We start from the raw sequence: 18288 nt of genomic DNA, 5'->3' as shown, positions 1-18288 counted from the left end.
AGCCAGATTCAGGTCACATTTCCACATTCATGGACACAGCCTGCTTTTTCCTCCCTGTTCCCATTTAGTCACATGGCTACTCCCCAACAGCCCTTTCATCAGGTGACCCACCGCCATTAAGACTGGCCTCCACAAAGATGCGGAGAGTCTTGACGCAGAGTTCAAAGTTGTCAGGTGTGATGTGGGCAGCGTCACGCACAATGAAGGACAGCGATTCCACACACTTAAGCAGAGACTTAGTGTCATGTGGCCCGAGGTCCAGCCCCACTGTTAGACTGTACTGATTGACCAGGGGTGAAGGGCCCGGCCGGCTGGGCCCTGTCCCGGGCCCTGGCTTGGAGTTATCGATGTCATCCTTCCCCACCTGTAAAGTACACAGAGGAGCTGGGAACTCAGGCTGGAACTGGATCTTACCCTGGATGCCCTCTCAGAGGCCAAGAATCCTTCCCACAGGCCAAGAAGGAAAGAGTATCATCCACTGCTCAGTGCTCACTCACCACTAACCAACCGCTGTTGACCACGTCAACATCTGTGGCTGATCGGTGGATCTTGCCAGGCCTTCCATGGTCAGTGTAGACCTCTGAGTCTGAAGTGTACCCTCGGTCTAGGCTCACATCATTCTGATGGTAGGATGGGAGTTCGCTGTCTGATTGGGCCCCTGAGCAGCAGGGAGAAAGGCAGAGTTGAAGTGAGGATGGGGACATTGGGTAGAGGGAATAATTTCAGCTCTCAGAACAAAGGTGCTAAAGCCTGGCCTCTTCTCTCTTGGTCTGGCTTAGATTCAGCCCCTGTCATCAGAGGGCTGAAGGATGGTCTGGACAGCTTCTCTCTTGACCAAATACGGCAGCAGGCTAATTTGGGTTTCTGATGGCATCTAGTAGCAGCTGTCAGGTGAGGGAGGGGGCAGTTTCTCAGTTTCTGAGAGAACAGTCCTCAGGACAGTTGTAAGCTTGGCTTCACGGCTTTCTCTGCTGCCTACTTGCCTTCATGCTGTTTAACCTAAAGGTTACAGGTGCTGAGGAGAGGCCAGTGGGCATAGAAAGCTCTGGAAGCAGACAGCAGAAGCCATGGATATTTAATCCGCTGAATGTAATAAACCTGTTTTGTTTTCCTGTCTCAACCCCTGGGGCCACGATGCTCTATCTGCCAGTGTGGAACTCCCCAAGGAAGGGGCTTACCCGCATCCGGCGCATCGGCCCTGGCTGTGGCCTGTAGGGCAGCTGGAGGCTTCACACCTGAGCCAATGCACTCCAGCAGCGTGAAGAGGGTGGCCCAGTCATCACTTGAGTGGATGTTGGCTGCGTTGGTCTTGAGGAGTTCATGGAGCCCAAAGGCTACCTGGTGACTGACTCGGGACAGCACACTGGGCTTCATCAGTAGCAAAATTCGTAAGGAGAGCAATACCTGGAGTGGGGGTAAGTGGGAAGTGGCACACAATGTCTGGTCCTTACCCACCAGTCTTCTTAGGCCAGTGAGGACAGTCTGACCAAACTTAGGGTACAGCTGCTGGTCTTTTATTTTTTTTATGTCTTAAAAATTGTATTGAGATAATTATAGATTGATATGTATTATAAGAAATAACACAAATACCCCTTTAAGATTTTTCCCAGTTTACCACCAATGGCAATATTATGCAAAACTATAGTATATCATAACCAGAATACTGACGTTGATACAATCCACTGATCTTATTCAGATTTCCTCAGTTTTACTTCTACTCGTGCATATTAAGTTCTACACAATTTAATCACCTATGTAGGTTTGTTATTCATCACTAGTCAAGATGCTGAATAGTTCTAACACCACAGACTCCCTCATGTTACCCCTTTATAGCCACATCTGCCTCTTTCCTAATGCCTGGCAATCTGTCCACAATTTCTAAAACTATGTCATTTCAAAATTTTATATAAATGGAATTATATAGTACATAACCTTTTGGGATTGGCATTTTTCACTCAGCATAACTCCAAGTTGTTACATGTATCAACAGTTTGTGTTTACTTGCTGAATCATAAGTACATGGTATGTATGTACTCCAGAATAACCATTCACCTGTTGAAAATCATGGGAGCTAATTCCAGTTTTGGGTTATTATGAAAATGTCTATGAATGTTCATCATAGATTTTTTTGTTTTGTTTTTTTGTTTTGTATTTTTCTGAAGTTGGAAATGGGGAGGCAGTCAGACTCCCGCATGTGCCCGACCGGGATCCACCCGGCATGCCCATCAGGGACCGATGCTCTGCCCATCTGGGGCACCACTCCATTGCATCCAGAGCCATTCTAGCGCCTGAGGCAGAGGCCATAGAGCCATCCTCAGTGCCTGGGCCAACTTTGCTCCAATGGAGCCTTGGCTGCAGGAGGGGAAGAGAGAGACAGAGAGGAAGGAGAGGGGGAGGGGTGGAGAAGCAGATGGGTGCTTCTCCTGTGTGCCCTGGCCGGGAATCGAACCCAGGACTCCTGTATGCCAGGCTGACGCTCTACCACTGAGCCAACTGGCTAGGGCTCAACATAGGTTTTTACAAGAAAGTTTTCATTTTTCTGGGATAAAAACCCAAGAATGTAACTGCTGGATTGTGTGGTAACCGTATATTTATTTATTTTTTACAAGATATACTTAGTTTTATAAAAACCTGCCAACAGAGTTCCACCATTTTGCATTCCTACCAGTGATGTGTGAGTGACCCACATCCTTGCCAGCATTCGATATTTTTACTTTAGCCATTCTGATAGGTGTGTGGTGATGTCTCATCACAGCTTTTATTTGCATTTCCCTACTGGTTAATGATGTTGAGCATCAGTTAATGTCTTCACATGCTCATTTACCATCTATATATAATCTTTAGTGAAATGTCTTTTCAGATCTTTTGCCCATTTTCTAATTTTTTTGTATTTTTGTATTTTTCTCAAGTTGGAAATGGGAAGGCAGTCAGACAGACTCTTGCATGCGCCCAACCAGGATCCACCCGCATGCCCACCAGGGGCCGATGCTCTGCCCATCTGGGGCGTTGCTCTGTTGTAACCAGAGCCATTCTAGCGCCTGAGGCAGAGGCCATAGAGCCATCCTCAGTGCCCGGGCCAACTTTGCTCCAATGGAGCCTTGGCTGCGGGAGGGGAAGAGAGAGACAGAGAGGAAGGAGAGGGGGAGGGGTGGAGAAGCAGATGGGTGCTTCTCCTGTGTGCCCTGGCTGGGAATCGAACCCGGGACTTCTGCACGCCAGGCCGATGTTCTACCACTGAGCCAACCGGCCAGGGCCCTCTAATATTTTTTTACTGCTGTGTTTTGAGTTCTTTTATATATATATATATATATATATATATATATATATATATATATATATATATATATATATATATTTAAAATTAATTAATTAATTAATTTTTTACAGAGACAGAGAGTGAGTCAGAGAGAGGGATAGATAGGAACAGACAGACAGGAATGGAGAGAGATGAGAAGCATCAATTATCAGTTTTTTGTTGCGACACCTTAGTTGTTCATTGATTGCTTTCTCATATGTGCCTTGACCGCGGGCCTTCAGCAGACCGCGTAACCCCTTGCTGGAGCCAGTGACCTTGGGTTCAAGCTGGTGAGCTTTTTTTTGCTCAAACCAGATGAGTCCACGCTCAAGCTGGTGATCTCGGGGTCTCGAACCTGGGTCCTCTGCATCTCAGTCCAATGCTCTATCCACTGCGCCACCGCCTGGTCAGGCTATATTTATATTTTTTAAAAATTGATTTTACAGAGAGAGGAGAGAGGTGGGAGCAAGAAGTATCAGTTGCTTCACTTTACTTGTTCATTGCTTGCTTGTTGTATATGCCTTGACCGGGCAAGCCCAGGGTTTCGAACTCTCAACCTCAGAATTCCAGGAGTTCTTTTATATTTTAGATACTAGTCTTTTTTCAACTATGTTATTAACAAACATATGTTCCTTGTCTTTTCATCCTTTTCACATGAGCTATCATAGAGTAGAAGTTTTTAATACCGATGAAGTCTAATTTATCATATTTTCCTTTTATAGATTGTTTTTATTTTTGAGACACAGAGAGAGAGACAGAGAGAAGGACAGATAGGGTCAGAAAAGAAGAGAGATAAGAAACATCAAGTCTTCATTGCGGCACCTTAGTTGTTCATTCATTGCTTTCTCATATGTGCCTTGACAGAGGGGCTCCAGCAGAGCAAGTGACTCCTTGCTCAAGCCAGTGACCTTGGGCTTCAAGCAGCAACCTTTGGGCTCAAGCCAGCAACCATGGGGTCATGTCTGTGATCCCATGCTCAAGCCAGCAACCCTGTGATCAAGCTGGTGAGACTTGCTCAAACCAGATGAGCCTACACTCATGCCGGCAACCTTGGGGTTTCGAACCTGGGTCTTCTGCATCCCAATATGATGCTGTATCCACTGTGCCACTGCCTGGTCAGGCTGTTCTTTTTACCTTTTTTTTTCATTAAGTGGGAGGCAGAGAGACAGACTCCCGCATTCACCCAATCAGGATCTACCCAGTAAACCCGCTATGGGGCAATGCTCTGCCTATCTAGGGTGCTGCTCAGCAAATGAGCTATTTTAGCGCCTAAGGTGAGGCCATGGAGCCATACTCAGTGTCCCAGGCCAACTTGCTCCATTTGAGCCATGGGTGTGGGAGGGGAAGAGAGGGAGAGACAGTGAGAGAGGGAGAGATAGAGAAAGAAGGGGGAGGGATGGAGAAGCAGATAGTTGCTTCTCCTGTGTTTCCTGACTGGGAATTGAACCTAGGACTTCCACATGCCAGGCCGATGCTCTACTGCTGAACCAACTGGCCAGAACCTGGATTATTCTTTTAAGGTCAAGGCTAAGAACTCTTTGCCTAGCTCCTTAAAGTATCTGCCTAAGTTTCTTCCTAAAGTTTTTATAGGTTTATATTTCCCATTTACATCTATAATCTATTTTGAGTTAATTTTTGCATAAGGTATGAAGCTCCAGTCAAGGTTCATTTGATTTTCCCTACTATGGCTTTCAAAGCTATCTTTCCCCCATTGTTTTTTGTTACTTCTTTTAAACAATTCTTTTGGAAACTTTTTAAAAAACTTGAGCATCTTTATGTGGGTCTATTTCTGGTTTTTTTCTGCTGTTCCATTGATCTATATATGCTTCTCCCTCTACCAACAATATACAGTTTTGGTTACTACAGCAATATAGTAAACCTTAATATCACTTCCTTCTTCCTCAACATGTTTGGCTATCTTAGGGCCTGAGCTTTTCCATATAAATTTTAGACAAAGCTTTTCTGTGTCTAAAAAAACCCCAGCTGGCTTTTTTTTTTTTTTTTCATCTTTCCGAAGCTGGAAACCGGGAGGCAGTCAGACAGATTCCCACATGCGCCCGACCGGGATCCGCCCGGCATGCCCACCAGGGGGCGATGTTTTGCCCCTCTGGGGCGTCGCTCTGTTGCATCCAGAGCTATTCTAGCACCTGAGGCAGAGGCCATAGAGCCATCCCCAGCACCCGGGCCATCTTTGCTCCAATGGAGCCTCGGCTGTGGGAGGGGAAGAGAGAGACAGAGAGGAAGGAGAGGGGGAGGGGTGGAGAAGCAGATGGGCACTTCTCCTGTGTGCCCTGGCCGGGAATCGAACCCGGGACTTCTGCACGCCAGGCCGACGCTCTACCGCTGAGCCAATCAGCCAGGGCCCCAGCTGGCATTTTCATAGAAGTTGCATTAAACTTATAGATCAACTGGGGAGAACTGACATCTTTACTACATTGAGTCTTCCAATCTATGAACATGGTATGCCCCTTCATTTATTTAGGTATTCTTTGATTTATTTCATTAGAATTTTGTTAATTTCCAGCATACAGATACTATATGTTTTATTGTATGTATATCTAAGTATTTTACTTATAAATGGTATAGGTCTTTGGTTTTATTTTTCATATGTTCATTGTCAGTATATAGAAATGTGATTAATTTTTGTGTGTTCATTTTACATCCTGGGACCTTGCTAAACTCATTTATTAGTTCTATGCTGATTGTCTTTTACAGTTGGGCCAAGACATCTCAGGAGAGTCCTAAGCATGAGAAGAAGCCAGGTATAAGGCTGGAATAGCCACAGAGCAGAGGTATCCAGCCCTCAGAGCAGATTTATAAAGCCAGCAGAGGTGCTGAGTATCAGTTTCATATCTGAGGTCATTCCAGATGCATCCCCAATGCCACCTCTTAGATTGCCCCAGCCTTGTAGTTAGTCCCTGGGTTCACGCACTAAACATATCCCCTGTCTCAGGTCATATCCACAACTGACACTGTTACTTTAGTCCCTTGCATACCTTCCTGCCTTCCCAGCTGTACTCTGCTTACCTGACCACTGATCTCTTCTCTCCGGAGTAGCCGAATGGCTAGGCGCAGTAGCCCCACCACTGCCCGATCCACAAGAAAACAGAAATCCTGTGCCTGGACACACAGGTGATATAAATGGTCTCGAACAGTCTGCCACACACAGCCCACACGGTCCCTGAAGAACATGAGGAATAAAGACAGTCTCAGCTAGAGAGGCCACTGGGCAGTCAGCCTCCCTTTCTGGTTCAGGCTGGGCCTTTTCAGGTTCATTGGTATTATACCCGAAGTAGACAGGTATAACAAGCAAGCTTCTCCTCCACTGCTTACAGCTTCATGTGCTTCTTACCCCTAGATCCCACTGAGCAAGATGGCTCCAGACTTCCATCCCTTTGGACAACCAGCATAGAACTAATAAATGAGTTTCACAAAGCCCAGTGTAAGGCCTGCCTGAAGCCGGCTTTCTACCTGTTCTCCAGCACAATCCTCAGCAGCATCTCCAGGCAGAAAGCAGCATCCTCCTCATCATATGTCTCTTCATCTGGTGTCACTGAGACGAGAGCCTAGAAGAGAACAACAGCATGAAAGTAGGAGCCACTTGCACTGCCCTGACAGAAACTGAAGTTTACATCACTGTTCTCTTCTCCCTTGCCAACTTAGCCAGCCCTTCCCTCTCTTCTCCTCATTCTCTACCTTCATAAGCTCCTGCAGTGACTCCAGCTGGAGAAACTTGCTTTCTGTGATCAACTTTTCTGGGTCACATTGCTGGAGGGGACACATGAGAAAAGGAAGGGTCAGTGACAGGCCTGGAGAAAAGAGAACTTTCCCAAGACCCAGGAAGAGATCAGGAGTCATTTCTGGTCACAAGCCCTCGATGATTCTATTCTTCAGTTCATAGGTTATCGGTCCAGTAGGTAAGGGCCTAGGCTTGTTCACAAGGGGTAGGCCGGCAGTTACCTTGATACAGTCCAAGGCCACTCTCTTAGCCTCCTGGTTCTCAGTGGATGGGCCCCGCACACTAGACTGCTCGGTACCACTTAGTGTCAGCCAGCTCACAAAGCTCAGCACTGTCGACTCTCCTCTGTAGAAAGGGTACAAACCCTGGTGAGCTCTAGAGTCCTGACCCTGTCTCCCCAAAGACTTCAACCTCTGATTTGCCCTCACCGGTTTGATGGTGTCTCCTCCCGCAGTAGAGAGATCTTGCCATTGGGATCCACAAAATCTTCTACCTGGAAAAGCAGGTCAAAAATAATTTCTTTCTACATGCCCTTTGCATTTTCTGCCCCCTCGGGCAGAGTTCTCTGGCTTTCTTCTTATAGCTCTCTGCCCTACACTATTGACTGGAGCCCCTCCATATGGTGACTGGCAATGGCTTCTACCAGTCTTCCTTGACAGCTATCCCCCCACTCAAGATCTGTGGTCTTTCATTTGAGGTGTTATTGGTAAGATTCAGCAGGTATCAGGCCCAGTGCTACTCTGAACTAGTTCTATATACCAACAGCATATAATCATGGAGCTCTTGCCAAGAATTACCTCCACCATAGCCTTGGGCAGCAGCTGGGCTCTGAAGAGCTGCAGCATGGCTTCCATGATATTCTTCCAGCCCTCTCGAAGGATGTCGCCATGACGATGGGCCAAATGGAATACTGTCTTGGCTGCAATGTGGGCTTTAGGATTGCTTCCAAACACACTGGGCAAGTTCTCAATAGACTGGAAAAGATGTGAAGGAGCTTAGGGCCTGGCAAATGTCTAAAAGAGAGAACCTCTTAGGCCTCAACCTATAGTTCCCTGAGGGTCCTTCTGCTGGCTCTGCTTCAATCCCCCATAATACTAGGGGGAAGGGCTATCCTGGATAAGACCTTTCCCGCTATTGCATCTCCTCTCCCACCCCTATTACATGAGATAATGCTAATCTCATCCTGGGTGTTTAAGACAGAAATGGCCTAAACTCTACTGTAGTCAAGAGGGAGGTGAATATGCTAAGGGAAACCAGCTCTGAAAGAAGATAAGAGTAATCCATGGCTAAAGAGAGGTCTTCCTTTGGAACTCCAGGTACATAGTTCCTGCCCCTGCTCACCTCACTGCTGAGAGCTGTGAATTTGCACAGAGAGATGATGAGATTGTCAAAGACATCGCTGAGGCCATAGTGGGCGGAGATCATGGCGCACTTCCTGTAATGTCACCCCCGTCCCAGAAACAGAGTCACTGGAAGGCCAGGCTGCCCTTCCAAGTCTCTGAGAAGGATTGCGTGGGGTTCTTCCCCAGTTAATTCCAGGGAGAAACCTTTTACTCTGAAGTCTAAGACAGCTTTCCCAAGCTTCAGCCTCCCTCCAAAAACTCAAGAAGAAACCACTGTAAGGAAAATAAGAGTAGGATCCAGAAAAGTATGGAGACAACCATGTTAGCTCAGAGAGGTGGGAAGAGGTCAATACCAAGGCCAAAAGTAAGCTACCTGAAGCCTGAGATGGCTTTCTGGATGATTGTCTCCTCAAGGCTCTTGTCAAAGACATAAGAGAGAGCAGCAATAGTGGGGCCCCAGGTCATGGTGAAGAGGTCAAGATCGTAGCTACCAGCAGGCACACGCAGAAATATGCCCTCTGGGGTGGCACCTCGATGAAGCAGTACATTCCACACATAGTTCTCCCGGACCAAGCCCGTCTGCTCCTCAGGCATCACAATTTCCTCGTTCCTGTCAGGAGGTAAGGGAAGAAGCAGGTGTACTGCTGTGAACCTCGATGCTCCCAGCTAGGGTAAGGGGCTTTACTGTGGCATTCTCCATCAATGAGAGGTCATCAAAACTGAAGTTCAGTGGTCTGCTTCCCACCCACCAGGAAGAAAGAAAAGAGCCATCCCATAATTCCCCATAATCTCAAGGACCTGTCTCTAAGTGAGGCCTTTAATTCTGTAGTAAGATGTCACATTCTTTCTGAGTATGAGAGAATGAGTAATTCTATCTTTTCCGATTTGTAGTAAAGAATTAAGTGTCCTGTCTCTGATCCAAGCCTCACCCTCCAGTACCCATCTTGAGTTTTCTACCAGCCTCAGAACACAACTTGGAAGCTAGACTGGAAACCCCAGCTGCTCTGCGTTTAGGAAAAGGGGCCATGACACTCCATTTAGCAGGAGCAATTTGTATCCTGGCTTAAAGTACTAGAGTCCCAATACTGTTCAGGCTTCTTTAAGGAAGAAATGAATTGGGAGAGAGGGGGTTGCCCAGCTAAGTCCCAAGGCTAAATCCAGGGCATATGAGTCATTGCAGAGTGATGTGACTCTGAAATCTGGAAAAAGGTGCAATGTGCCTCTCTTAACAGAGATACTACATCATCCTCTATTCATACTTACTTGATGGCATGGTACATATCCTCCAGGATGTCTTGTTCAAAGTCCTTGCCTCCATTCACACCTTTTAGGTTTTTGCGAAACTCCTAGAGACAGGCCAATAAGCTTTTCCTCTCATGTGTCAATGCTGAAGCCCCACCCAGGGAACCACTGGGTCTGTGGTAAACAGGACTTAGGAAACAGTTAAGTGAAAGAACCCAGCTCCCCACCCCAGTTCCTCTTTGGATTGGCCAGCCATCCCTGATTCCCATGGACAGAACCCTGTTGACCATGCCCACTGGACATCCATGTCATTTCTGCTATTTCCAAAGCTTTCTGGATCTTCTCTGCCTTGGTTGGGATCCAAAATTACCTCCAGGGTCATGGGTGCATTCTGTTTGCGAACATTGTGGTTGTGCTGGTCAGTATTAAGCATGATGACAGCATAGGCCAGGGCAAAGCAGGCATCGCTATTGGCAAATGGGGAGCCATTACAATTCTGAAAAAGTAAAGAACCCACCTGTGTCAATGCCCTTCTCCGGACAATTAAACCCTCACCAACCCACCAGTCAATGTTGCTACAGAGGGGAGGTACCGTCCAGAATGAGGCCAACCTCTTGTCAACTCCTTAACAGAAGCTGGACTATCTATGGAAAGCTGGACTATCTATGATGATGCTCTCAGCCTTCTTAGGAGACAGTAGCTGAGTCCTTCAGTTGGAGCCATAAAAACCCTCAGTCAAATTAATTTGGGAGGCTGAGCTTAGCCCCTGCCACTCAAACTCACCCTCCAATGCTCTGTGAATGCTTCCAGCAACCTCTGAATCACTGGTGCTTCCCCAGGCAAGCGGAAGGCTTCCAGGTAGAGGCGGAGAGCTTCGTCTAGCCTAAGACCCTGAAAGCTGAAGGTGCTATAGGGAGAGGAAGAAGGGTAAAGATGCTGAAGATATGTAAGCTGCAAATGTTGGGCTCTCTATTAGTTAGACACAGTTCTTCTAACCTTGTCCTACTGGAACAGATTAGGCCAAAGACTCTAGCAAAGGAGAAGTATCTCCTGGCCATTCCTAACACAGACCAGAATTTGACATCTCCTAACCTTAGTACTTTTCACATCAGTGCACTCTTGGCTTTCTTAGAAACCTCATCCCGTGGAACCCAGAACCTGTCCTGTGCTCAGGGACCCTGCTCCACCAGCTCCCAAAGCTATCTTGCTGGGGACTCTTTCAGGTACAAAAGATAAAAGTGATGGGAAGAGGCAGAGTGTGTGACCTGGTCATCAGCAGCAACTGGCTGAGACTGCTTTGAGGGAAGGAGGCTCTCCCCCCAGATGATCACCTACTATGTCCCATATTTCCTGCAGCTTCCTCACCTCACAAAGCTCTCCAACAGGTCAATGTTTTTGCGGTCACTCACAAACTCTCCAATCATTTTCTTGTCCAAACGAGGGTTTTCTCGAAGCCACTGCGCTACCTCTGTGTTGTCCATGGGAATGGTGAGAAGGCCTTTCTCCTGTAGAAACTGGATGCCCTTCTTTGGTTTCTGGTTGAACTGCTCTGTGCCAGTGATCAGAAGCTGGAGAAGAAATACTAAAGGTGTCAGAAGCTGCTCTGCCCCTAAACCAGACAAGGCCAGGCTGGACTTCCTCACAGTCCATAGCTTGTCACCCAACAAACTCCTAGAATGTGGTTCTAAGGCTGTATCATACTGACCCTAGCTTTCCTTAATCTTCATGCCTCATTAGAACTGGCTGCGAACAGCCAATCCTATTCACTCCTTTCCTGAGTGCTCAAGATGTGTAGGACAGCTTACTTTACTCCAACTACAGGGTAGGGGAAAAAAGTAGAAGAGACCACAAAAGGTTTTTCTTCTCTATAGTTTTACAACCATCCTTGGCATATTTATAAACTAGTTTGATTCCCCTGTCTTTCTTTGGGTTCTTAGTTCTTGAGGCTCTGTGGTTTGAAGGACAAGGTGAACTAACTATAATGATAACTTAACTTTTGTATGTCTAGTCACAGTCCTTTAATCAAGGGCACACATAAACCAAATTCATTTAGGCTAGCAGTAAGAGGAAGAAAGGGTTAATCAGAAGGTTTTGTGTTAAGAAAACAAACAAGCAAAAACAAAACACACTCCAGTTATTTGAACTTTACTAAAGCACCAGAAGTAATGTCAATTTCCCTTTATTGCCAATCATCACCTTGAAGCTCGAGAACCAGACCAATAACTTTCAGTGACCCACATGATACCAGCTCCCAGGGTTCTTGTGACCACCAGTAACACCTGGCTTTCAAGACAGCAGTTGTCCAGGAGCATACAATAGGGTATGACTAACTACATGGTTTTGGAGTAAGGGAAGGGCTTCAGAGGAAACTGGGGGATTGCTAAAGTTCCAACAAACCCAAAGATTAGCCTTTGGAAGCTGTACAATGTGCTGCAGGACTGTTCATCTTCTGGGACAGAAACCCTACAAAGATCACCCAGCTGAGCCTGACCAGGCAGTAGCGCAGTGGATAGAGTGTCGGACTGGGATGCAGAGGACCCAGGTTAAAGACCCTAAGGTCGTCAGCTTGAGCGCGAGCTCATCTGGTTTGAGCAAAAGCTCACCAGCTTGGACCCAAGGTCGCTGGCTTGAGCAAGGGGTTACTCGGTCTGCTGAAGGCCCGCGGTCAAGGCACATATGAGAAAGCAATCAATGAACAACTAAGGTGTCGCAACGCGCAATGAAAAACTAATGATTGGTGCTTCTCATCTCTCCGTTCCTGTCTGTCTCTGTCTATCCCTCTCTCTGACTCTCTCTCTGTCTCTGTAAAAAAACCCACACACACAAAAAGATCACTCAGACAGAGGTGGGTAGAGGCTGGGCTCTGGGGATATCTGTACGTACCTTCTTTTTGTTTTTAATTTCAATCAATTCCCGTGGATCTGGCAGGAGACAGGAAAATCGAGGCGGCTTTCGGGTAAACTTTTTGTCAGCTAGGAATGGGAGGAAGAGAGGGAAAAACCCATGAGACCTCTTTTATCAGGAAATGACTTTTGGAAATTGCTGATATACTCCACAGTGAAAAAGAAGAATGCTTCAGAATTTTCTTGTCCTCATCAGTCTTCTACTTCCCTAAAGGTCCTACGTTCTAGGGCTCCAAATGTCTGCTTTTCTCTCTCTGGATGTGAAGGCATGGTAAGGAGCTAAGGTTCACTCAGGTACTACCCTAGGGTATCTCTGCTCTCCACCAGGCCCTCCAGTTAAGGGGCTTAGGATACAGACATCCAGTACCCACCCCTAGAGTCACCAGCTTCCTCCAAATCACTGCATCCTGGCTTCCCATGTTCTGCTGGCAGACGGCTTCCACCAGCAAGATGCAGGCCTGGGGTGTCTGGGGCCATGCCTACAGCTTTCCCATCGCTGGCTGCTCTCTCTGCTGGTAAGAAAGAAGAAAAGTGAAGACTTATGGAGTAAGAAGCCAAGTGGAGCTGCAGAAGTTGAGTCCCTGGCCAAGGAGACCTGCATGCTCCCACATAGGTTGCCAGCCTACAACATGACAAACCCAAGCCCAAACAAGCAGTCACTGTCCCAGGTCAGGCAAGCATTAGATTATATCATCTAATAAAGAGATTACCAAGTAATTTCCTTGAACTTCTGCAACCTCAATCTAAAGGGGAAGTTTGAGAAGATTAGAGTGGAGGCACATACTGGGGGTGGGGGGAAGGTAGGACCTGGAATTTTTAGGGGACAGAGTCCTATATCCTTTAATCTGTGTTTTCTTCCCTCTCCATAAATAATTCTGTAAAAAATCCAATATGTGGTGGAGGAGAAAGGACAAAGTCTACGAGTCCTGCTAACTTGCCTGCCTGACTGATCTGTCATTCACACCACTAAACCTCAAAAACACAGACCTGGGAGAACCGCCAGAAGTGATATAAGAGCAGGAAAAGGCGTGAGTAGAGAAGGGATAAGTATAGAATCCCGGGATCCTCAAAGAAAGAAATGCCTCTTACTATTGCTGACTTCTCGGGTACCATCCACTGCCTCGTAGCTGGGTCTGGCTGCTTCTTTATTCTCTTGCTGGATAAGGTTGTTGAGGACTTTAGCCTGGCAGTGGGCCTCAGTGCTGTCAATCACTGTCAACAGGGCATCAAGAGACAGTAGGTGTGTTGTGTAGAGTTGACCAGACACAGGGAAGGCATTCTGGAAAGTAATCAGATCCAGTGGAGTTGAGGTTAGAATACTTTACACTTAACTGATCCTTTTCCAAAAATCTCCACGTTCCTATAACTTCTAAATTGCCCTGAGAAAATGCCTTTCCTCTTCCTGTTCTCCAGTTCTCAAGTATTTTCCTCCTTGTATGTAGCATCTTTACGATCACTAGAGAGATTTCCTTAATACTGCCTTCTTTTTAGAAGTCAGTAATAATGCTCAGTACCTTGGACAGCAGCTTGGTGAGGTCTTCAAAGAGGTTGGAACAGTAATAGTCACAATCATAGTTGATATAGAGCTCGGTGACAAAGCTAGGGATGTGCCAAAGTTGCACAATGGCCTCCAGTGCCATCTCCTTCATCTCATAAGGCATCTTGGGGTTCTCCACAGTGATGATCTCCATGAGCTTTTTGATGTACATCTGGCAATAACACATTCATTGTCATTTGGGTGAAGAAAGATTCAAAATAGGAAGAGACAAAATTGGACAGAAAAATACATTAAACAGGAAACAGAAGCCTGGTCAGGAGGCATGCATTAAAAGAAACTTATAGGCCCTGGCTGGTGGCTCAGTGGATAGAGCAGGGGTCGGGAACGTTTTTTGGCTGAGAGTGCCATGAACGCCACATATTTTAAAATGTAATTCCATGAGAGCCATACAACGACCCGTATACGTTATGCATTATCCAATAAAAATTTGGTGGTGTCCCAGAGGACAGCTGTGATTGACTCCAGCCACCCGCAACCATGAACATGAGCGGTAGGAAATGGATTGTAATACATGAGAATGTTTCATATTTTTAACATTATTATTTTTTAATTTTTTATTTTATTTTGGGGAAACTGACAGACTCCCACATGCGCCCTACCGGGATCCACCTGGCATGCCCACCAGGGGGTGATGCTCTGCCCATCTAGGGTGCTATTCCATTGCAACCAGAGCCTTTCTAGTGCCTGAGGCAGAGGCCACGGAGCCATCCTCAGTGCCCGGGCCAACTTTGCTTCAATGGAGCCTTGGCTGCAGGGGGAGACATAGAGGAAGGAGAGGGAGAGGGGTGGAGAAGCAGATGGGTGCTTCTCCTGTGTGCCCTGGCCGGGAATCGAACCCGGGACTCCTGCACGCCAGGCCGACGCTCTACCACTGAGCCAACCGGCCAGGGCCATGTTATTATTTTTTTTAATTAAAGATTTGTCTGTGAGCCAGATGCAGCCATCAAAAAAGCCACATCTGGCTCGCGAGCCATAGGTTCCCGACCCCTGAGATAGAGTGTTGGCATGGCATATGGACGTCCTGGGTTCAATTCCCAGTCAGGGCACACAAGTAAGGCAATCATCTGCTTCCCCCTCCTCCTCTTTCCCCTTTCTCTCCCTCTTCTCCTCTCATAGCCAGCAGCTCAACTGGTTTGAGTGTGGTCCCGGGCACTGAGATATATAGCTCTACTGGAATTCATCAGCCTCCAGTGCTAAAAATAGCTTGGTACTCAAGTATCAGCCCTGGATGGGGATGATGGGTGGGTCCCAGTCAGAGCTCATGCAGGAGCCTGCCTCACTATTTCCCCTCCTCTCATCTTAAAAAAAGAAAGAAAAGAGACTTATATTCTCTTTGGCCTCCATGTTGAGAGCTAAGGCTTGGCTATTTCATGTCTGATCCAAAACAAGTCACCTGTTGCCCTTTTTGCATTCTCTATGTGAGCCTGACTTGGTCCTATTTAGAGTTTCTTTTTGCAATTTAGTGGCAAAGCCAGCTTGACATGCCTGCCTATGTTGCAGAGGAGCTGCTAGGCAGAAGAGCTAGACCAACTCATGGTGAGGTTACCTGCCAGTCCTCATATTTGGGTTCTCCCACTTTATAGCCAGACGGTTTTCCCTAGGCTCCTTTTAACTTCTCCACTAAAGGCCAGCCAATGAACCAAACTACAGAGGCTGGAAGTACTCTCCTACAGAAGCCCCTAAATCTCACCCCTGCAGCATGACAGAGCTGATCCCACTGAAGATGCCATACATCTTTTTTTTTTTCTTCTTCCAAGGTTGAGAAACTCACCTCCAACTGGAACTTGAGGTGTTCCCTCATGCTCTCAAACAGTAGAAAGCATACCCGCAGGGAAGCAGCATAAAGGTTCAGTCGCTCTATGCTGAGTAGCTGGAGATCAGAGTAAGGTAAGACATTAGGTTTCAATCAAGAGAAAAGGAGAGAGCCTGGCCTGTGGTGGCACAGTGGATAAAGCGTAGACCTGGAATACTGAGGTCACTGGTTCAAAACCCTGGGCTTGCCAGGTCAAGGCACATACAGGAAGCAGCTACTATGTTGATGCTTCCCACTCCTCCCTCCTTTTCTCTCTCTCTCCTCTCTCTAAAATCAGTCAATAAAATCTTAAAAAAATAAAAAAGCAGGAGAGCGAACTGTGTGAAGTCCCCGTGAAGGTCTTGTGCTCTGAAGGGATTCTATATCTAGCCATTCCTGTATTTCCCTTTGGCTGCCAGAGTCCCAGGAATTAATGGAATCATCTTGAGTATGACTACTGGCCAAACGGGGAGGGAGGTTCCTTCCTGGGTCCTATACTCTTCTCATGAATCAGTCAACCCTCCCTGTCCTCCCTTGCCCCTTGAGAGACCCTGAAAATTAGCCAAGGGCTCCGAATCCCTTTAGAAATCCAGTCTTACCTGGAATAAGTGACGGCATAATTCATCCTTGATGAGGCCCAAGAGGGTTTGGCATTGGGCTATGGGGGCTGACTCAAGAGCTACTGTCAGCAAATGCAGTCCCATGTGGATCATAACCTCTGAGTTATGGCGGTCATGTGGGTTGGTGAGGGAAATGAGGAAGCGGAAGAGCTCGCGGATGCAGGGAAGACCATAGGGGACCAGAGCTGTACCTGGGGAAGGCCAAGAGGGAAGGGGGCTCCTAAGAACAGGCCTGATAGCTTGACCTAGATTGATCTGCATTTTACAAGGTAATTTCAGATTAGTGATTCTCTTCAAGAAAAAAAAAATTCTTCTGGGGAAATAAGGAGACTAGTCTCATTTGTTGAAGGGAACCTGAATTGATGATCCTACCTTTTGTTAAAAGTCCCAAGCTTTCTATTCTTCCTTCTCACTTCCTATTGTCTCTCCAACTCCCTCTCTGTATACGCTAGGGAAGAACGCCATCCATGCCAGCAGCCCTCTGGCTTCATTCCATTTCCTGACTACAACTTGAACTAGCAAATGCTAGGGTTCCAAGACAGGAACCCTAGGCTCAGGCAGCTCAAGGGATTGGATGGGGGAGGTGAACAGGCAGAGCCCAAGAGTACTCACCTTCTTTCTGGGAGGACTGTGTAAAGCGCACGCCCCGGGGATTGACGTAATCCATGTCATGGACAGAGGCAGAATCAGAGTGGTCAACAGGGGATGTGCATTCCTCTAGCACTTCAGGGATAGATTCCACGGACGCTGACTGAGCCTTTTCCACATGGGCCCCTTCCTGCTATGATCAGTAGTAGGTGGATATAGGAAGAGGGATGAGGGAAGAGCAACTTAGAACTTACTCCTCTGAAAAATCTGTCCTCCGTGTCTCTAATGGACTACAGGTGTAGGGCTATGACTCAGTGGAAGGAGTACAATGGACTCATAAACATCTCCTGAGGCTTTATTGACCTATAATGACTCGAACCTAGAGGCAACAGAGGGTCTCACAGGCTTGGGATTTAAATCATCACCTTCCAGAAAAAGCCATGACAAGCTCCCTCACCTTTGCCAAGTACTTACTACCTATATGTATAATGATAAATCCCATGAGCTACCTCTCAGACATGCTGTGTATTTTCTAGACAGCACAGCCAATTCTAGGAAATGGAGAAGAAGCCTCCACTCCCCACTCCAACCTTCTTTTGAGCCAAGGTCTGGATAAAGGATCAAGCCAATTCCCACAGTGGAAGACTGGAGAGGAAACTTTCAAAATAAAAACCATACCTGGGGGTCAGGCTGCTCAGGAACCCCTAGCTCACTGTTGCCAGGCTCTGTAGCTGTGTTATACCCTGGAGAGCCAGGCTGCTCCAGGTCAGTGAGGTCCTCCTTGGAAGTGGTCTGGGGGGAGAACTCCAGGCCACTGTCTGTAGAGGGGCTGACCACTGCTGAGGCAGCCTCTGAACTTGCAGAGGAGATGGGGGTGGGCGCTTCAATGAAGGGCATGCCACCTGTCAAAAAAAGTGAGGCTTAAAGAAGAGAAACTCTGGGAAGCACATATCCTTTATGGCAGTGGTCCCCAACCTTTTTTGGGCCACGAACTGGTTTAATGTCAGAAAATATTTTTACCAACCGGCCTTTAGGGTGGGACAGATAAATGTATCATGTGACCGAGACAAGCGTCAAGAGTGAGTCTTAGACGGATGTAACAGGGAATCTGGTCATTTTTTAAAAATAAAACATCGTTCAGACTTAAATATAAATAAAACGGAAATAATGTAAGTTATTTATTCTTTTTCTGCGGACCGGTACCAAAT

General features: G+C 46.9%; 1 protein-coding gene across 11 annotated transcripts in view; it reads right to left on the bottom strand.

Moving 5' to 3' along the window:
• Positions 1 to 18288, bottom strand: part of GBF1 (golgi brefeldin A resistant guanine nucleotide exchange factor 1) — a 173083-nt gene that overhangs the window by 5446 nt on the left and 149349 nt on the right. For 5 of the 11 annotated variants that reach the window (XM_066240260.1, XM_066240263.1, XM_066240266.1 and 2 more), the window contains 23 exons: positions 17759 to 17982; positions 17105 to 17273; positions 16472 to 16683; positions 15852 to 15950; positions 14037 to 14231; positions 13612 to 13801; positions 12894 to 13034; positions 12503 to 12591; positions 10985 to 11187; positions 10403 to 10526; positions 9990 to 10115; positions 9641 to 9723; positions 8751 to 8987; positions 8376 to 8469; positions 7832 to 8008; positions 7463 to 7527; positions 7256 to 7379; positions 6992 to 7063; positions 6767 to 6861; positions 6323 to 6476; positions 1179 to 1404; positions 498 to 658; positions 112 to 364 (listed from right to left, as the gene is read on the bottom strand). In XM_066240260.1, the coding sequence (XP_066096357.1) occupies positions 112 to 364; positions 498 to 658; positions 1179 to 1404; positions 6323 to 6476; positions 6767 to 6861; positions 6992 to 7063; positions 7256 to 7379; positions 7463 to 7527; positions 7832 to 8008; positions 8376 to 8469; positions 8751 to 8987; positions 9641 to 9723; positions 9990 to 10115; positions 10403 to 10526; positions 10985 to 11187; positions 12503 to 12591; positions 12894 to 13034; positions 13612 to 13801; positions 14037 to 14231; positions 15852 to 15950; positions 16472 to 16683; positions 17105 to 17273; positions 17759 to 17982 (3513 nt within the window). The remainder of the gene's footprint in view (positions 1 to 111; positions 365 to 497; positions 659 to 1178; positions 1405 to 6322; positions 6477 to 6766; positions 6862 to 6991; positions 7064 to 7255; positions 7380 to 7462; positions 7528 to 7831; positions 8009 to 8375; positions 8470 to 8750; positions 8988 to 9640; positions 9724 to 9989; positions 10116 to 10402; positions 10527 to 10984; positions 11188 to 12502; positions 12592 to 12893; positions 13035 to 13611; positions 13802 to 14036; positions 14232 to 15851; positions 15951 to 16471; positions 16684 to 17104; positions 17274 to 17758; positions 17983 to 18288) is intronic. The other 6 variants (XM_066240261.1, XM_066240264.1, XM_066240267.1 and 3 more) reach the window with 2 other exon arrangements.

Source organism: Saccopteryx bilineata, chromosome 7 (assembly GCF_036850765.1).
Source record: "Saccopteryx bilineata isolate mSacBil1 chromosome 7, mSacBil1_pri_phased_curated, whole genome shotgun sequence".
NCBI lineage: Eukaryota > Metazoa > Chordata > Mammalia > Chiroptera > Emballonuridae > Saccopteryx > Saccopteryx bilineata.
This window is presented reverse-complemented; position numbering and strand designations above follow the sequence as displayed.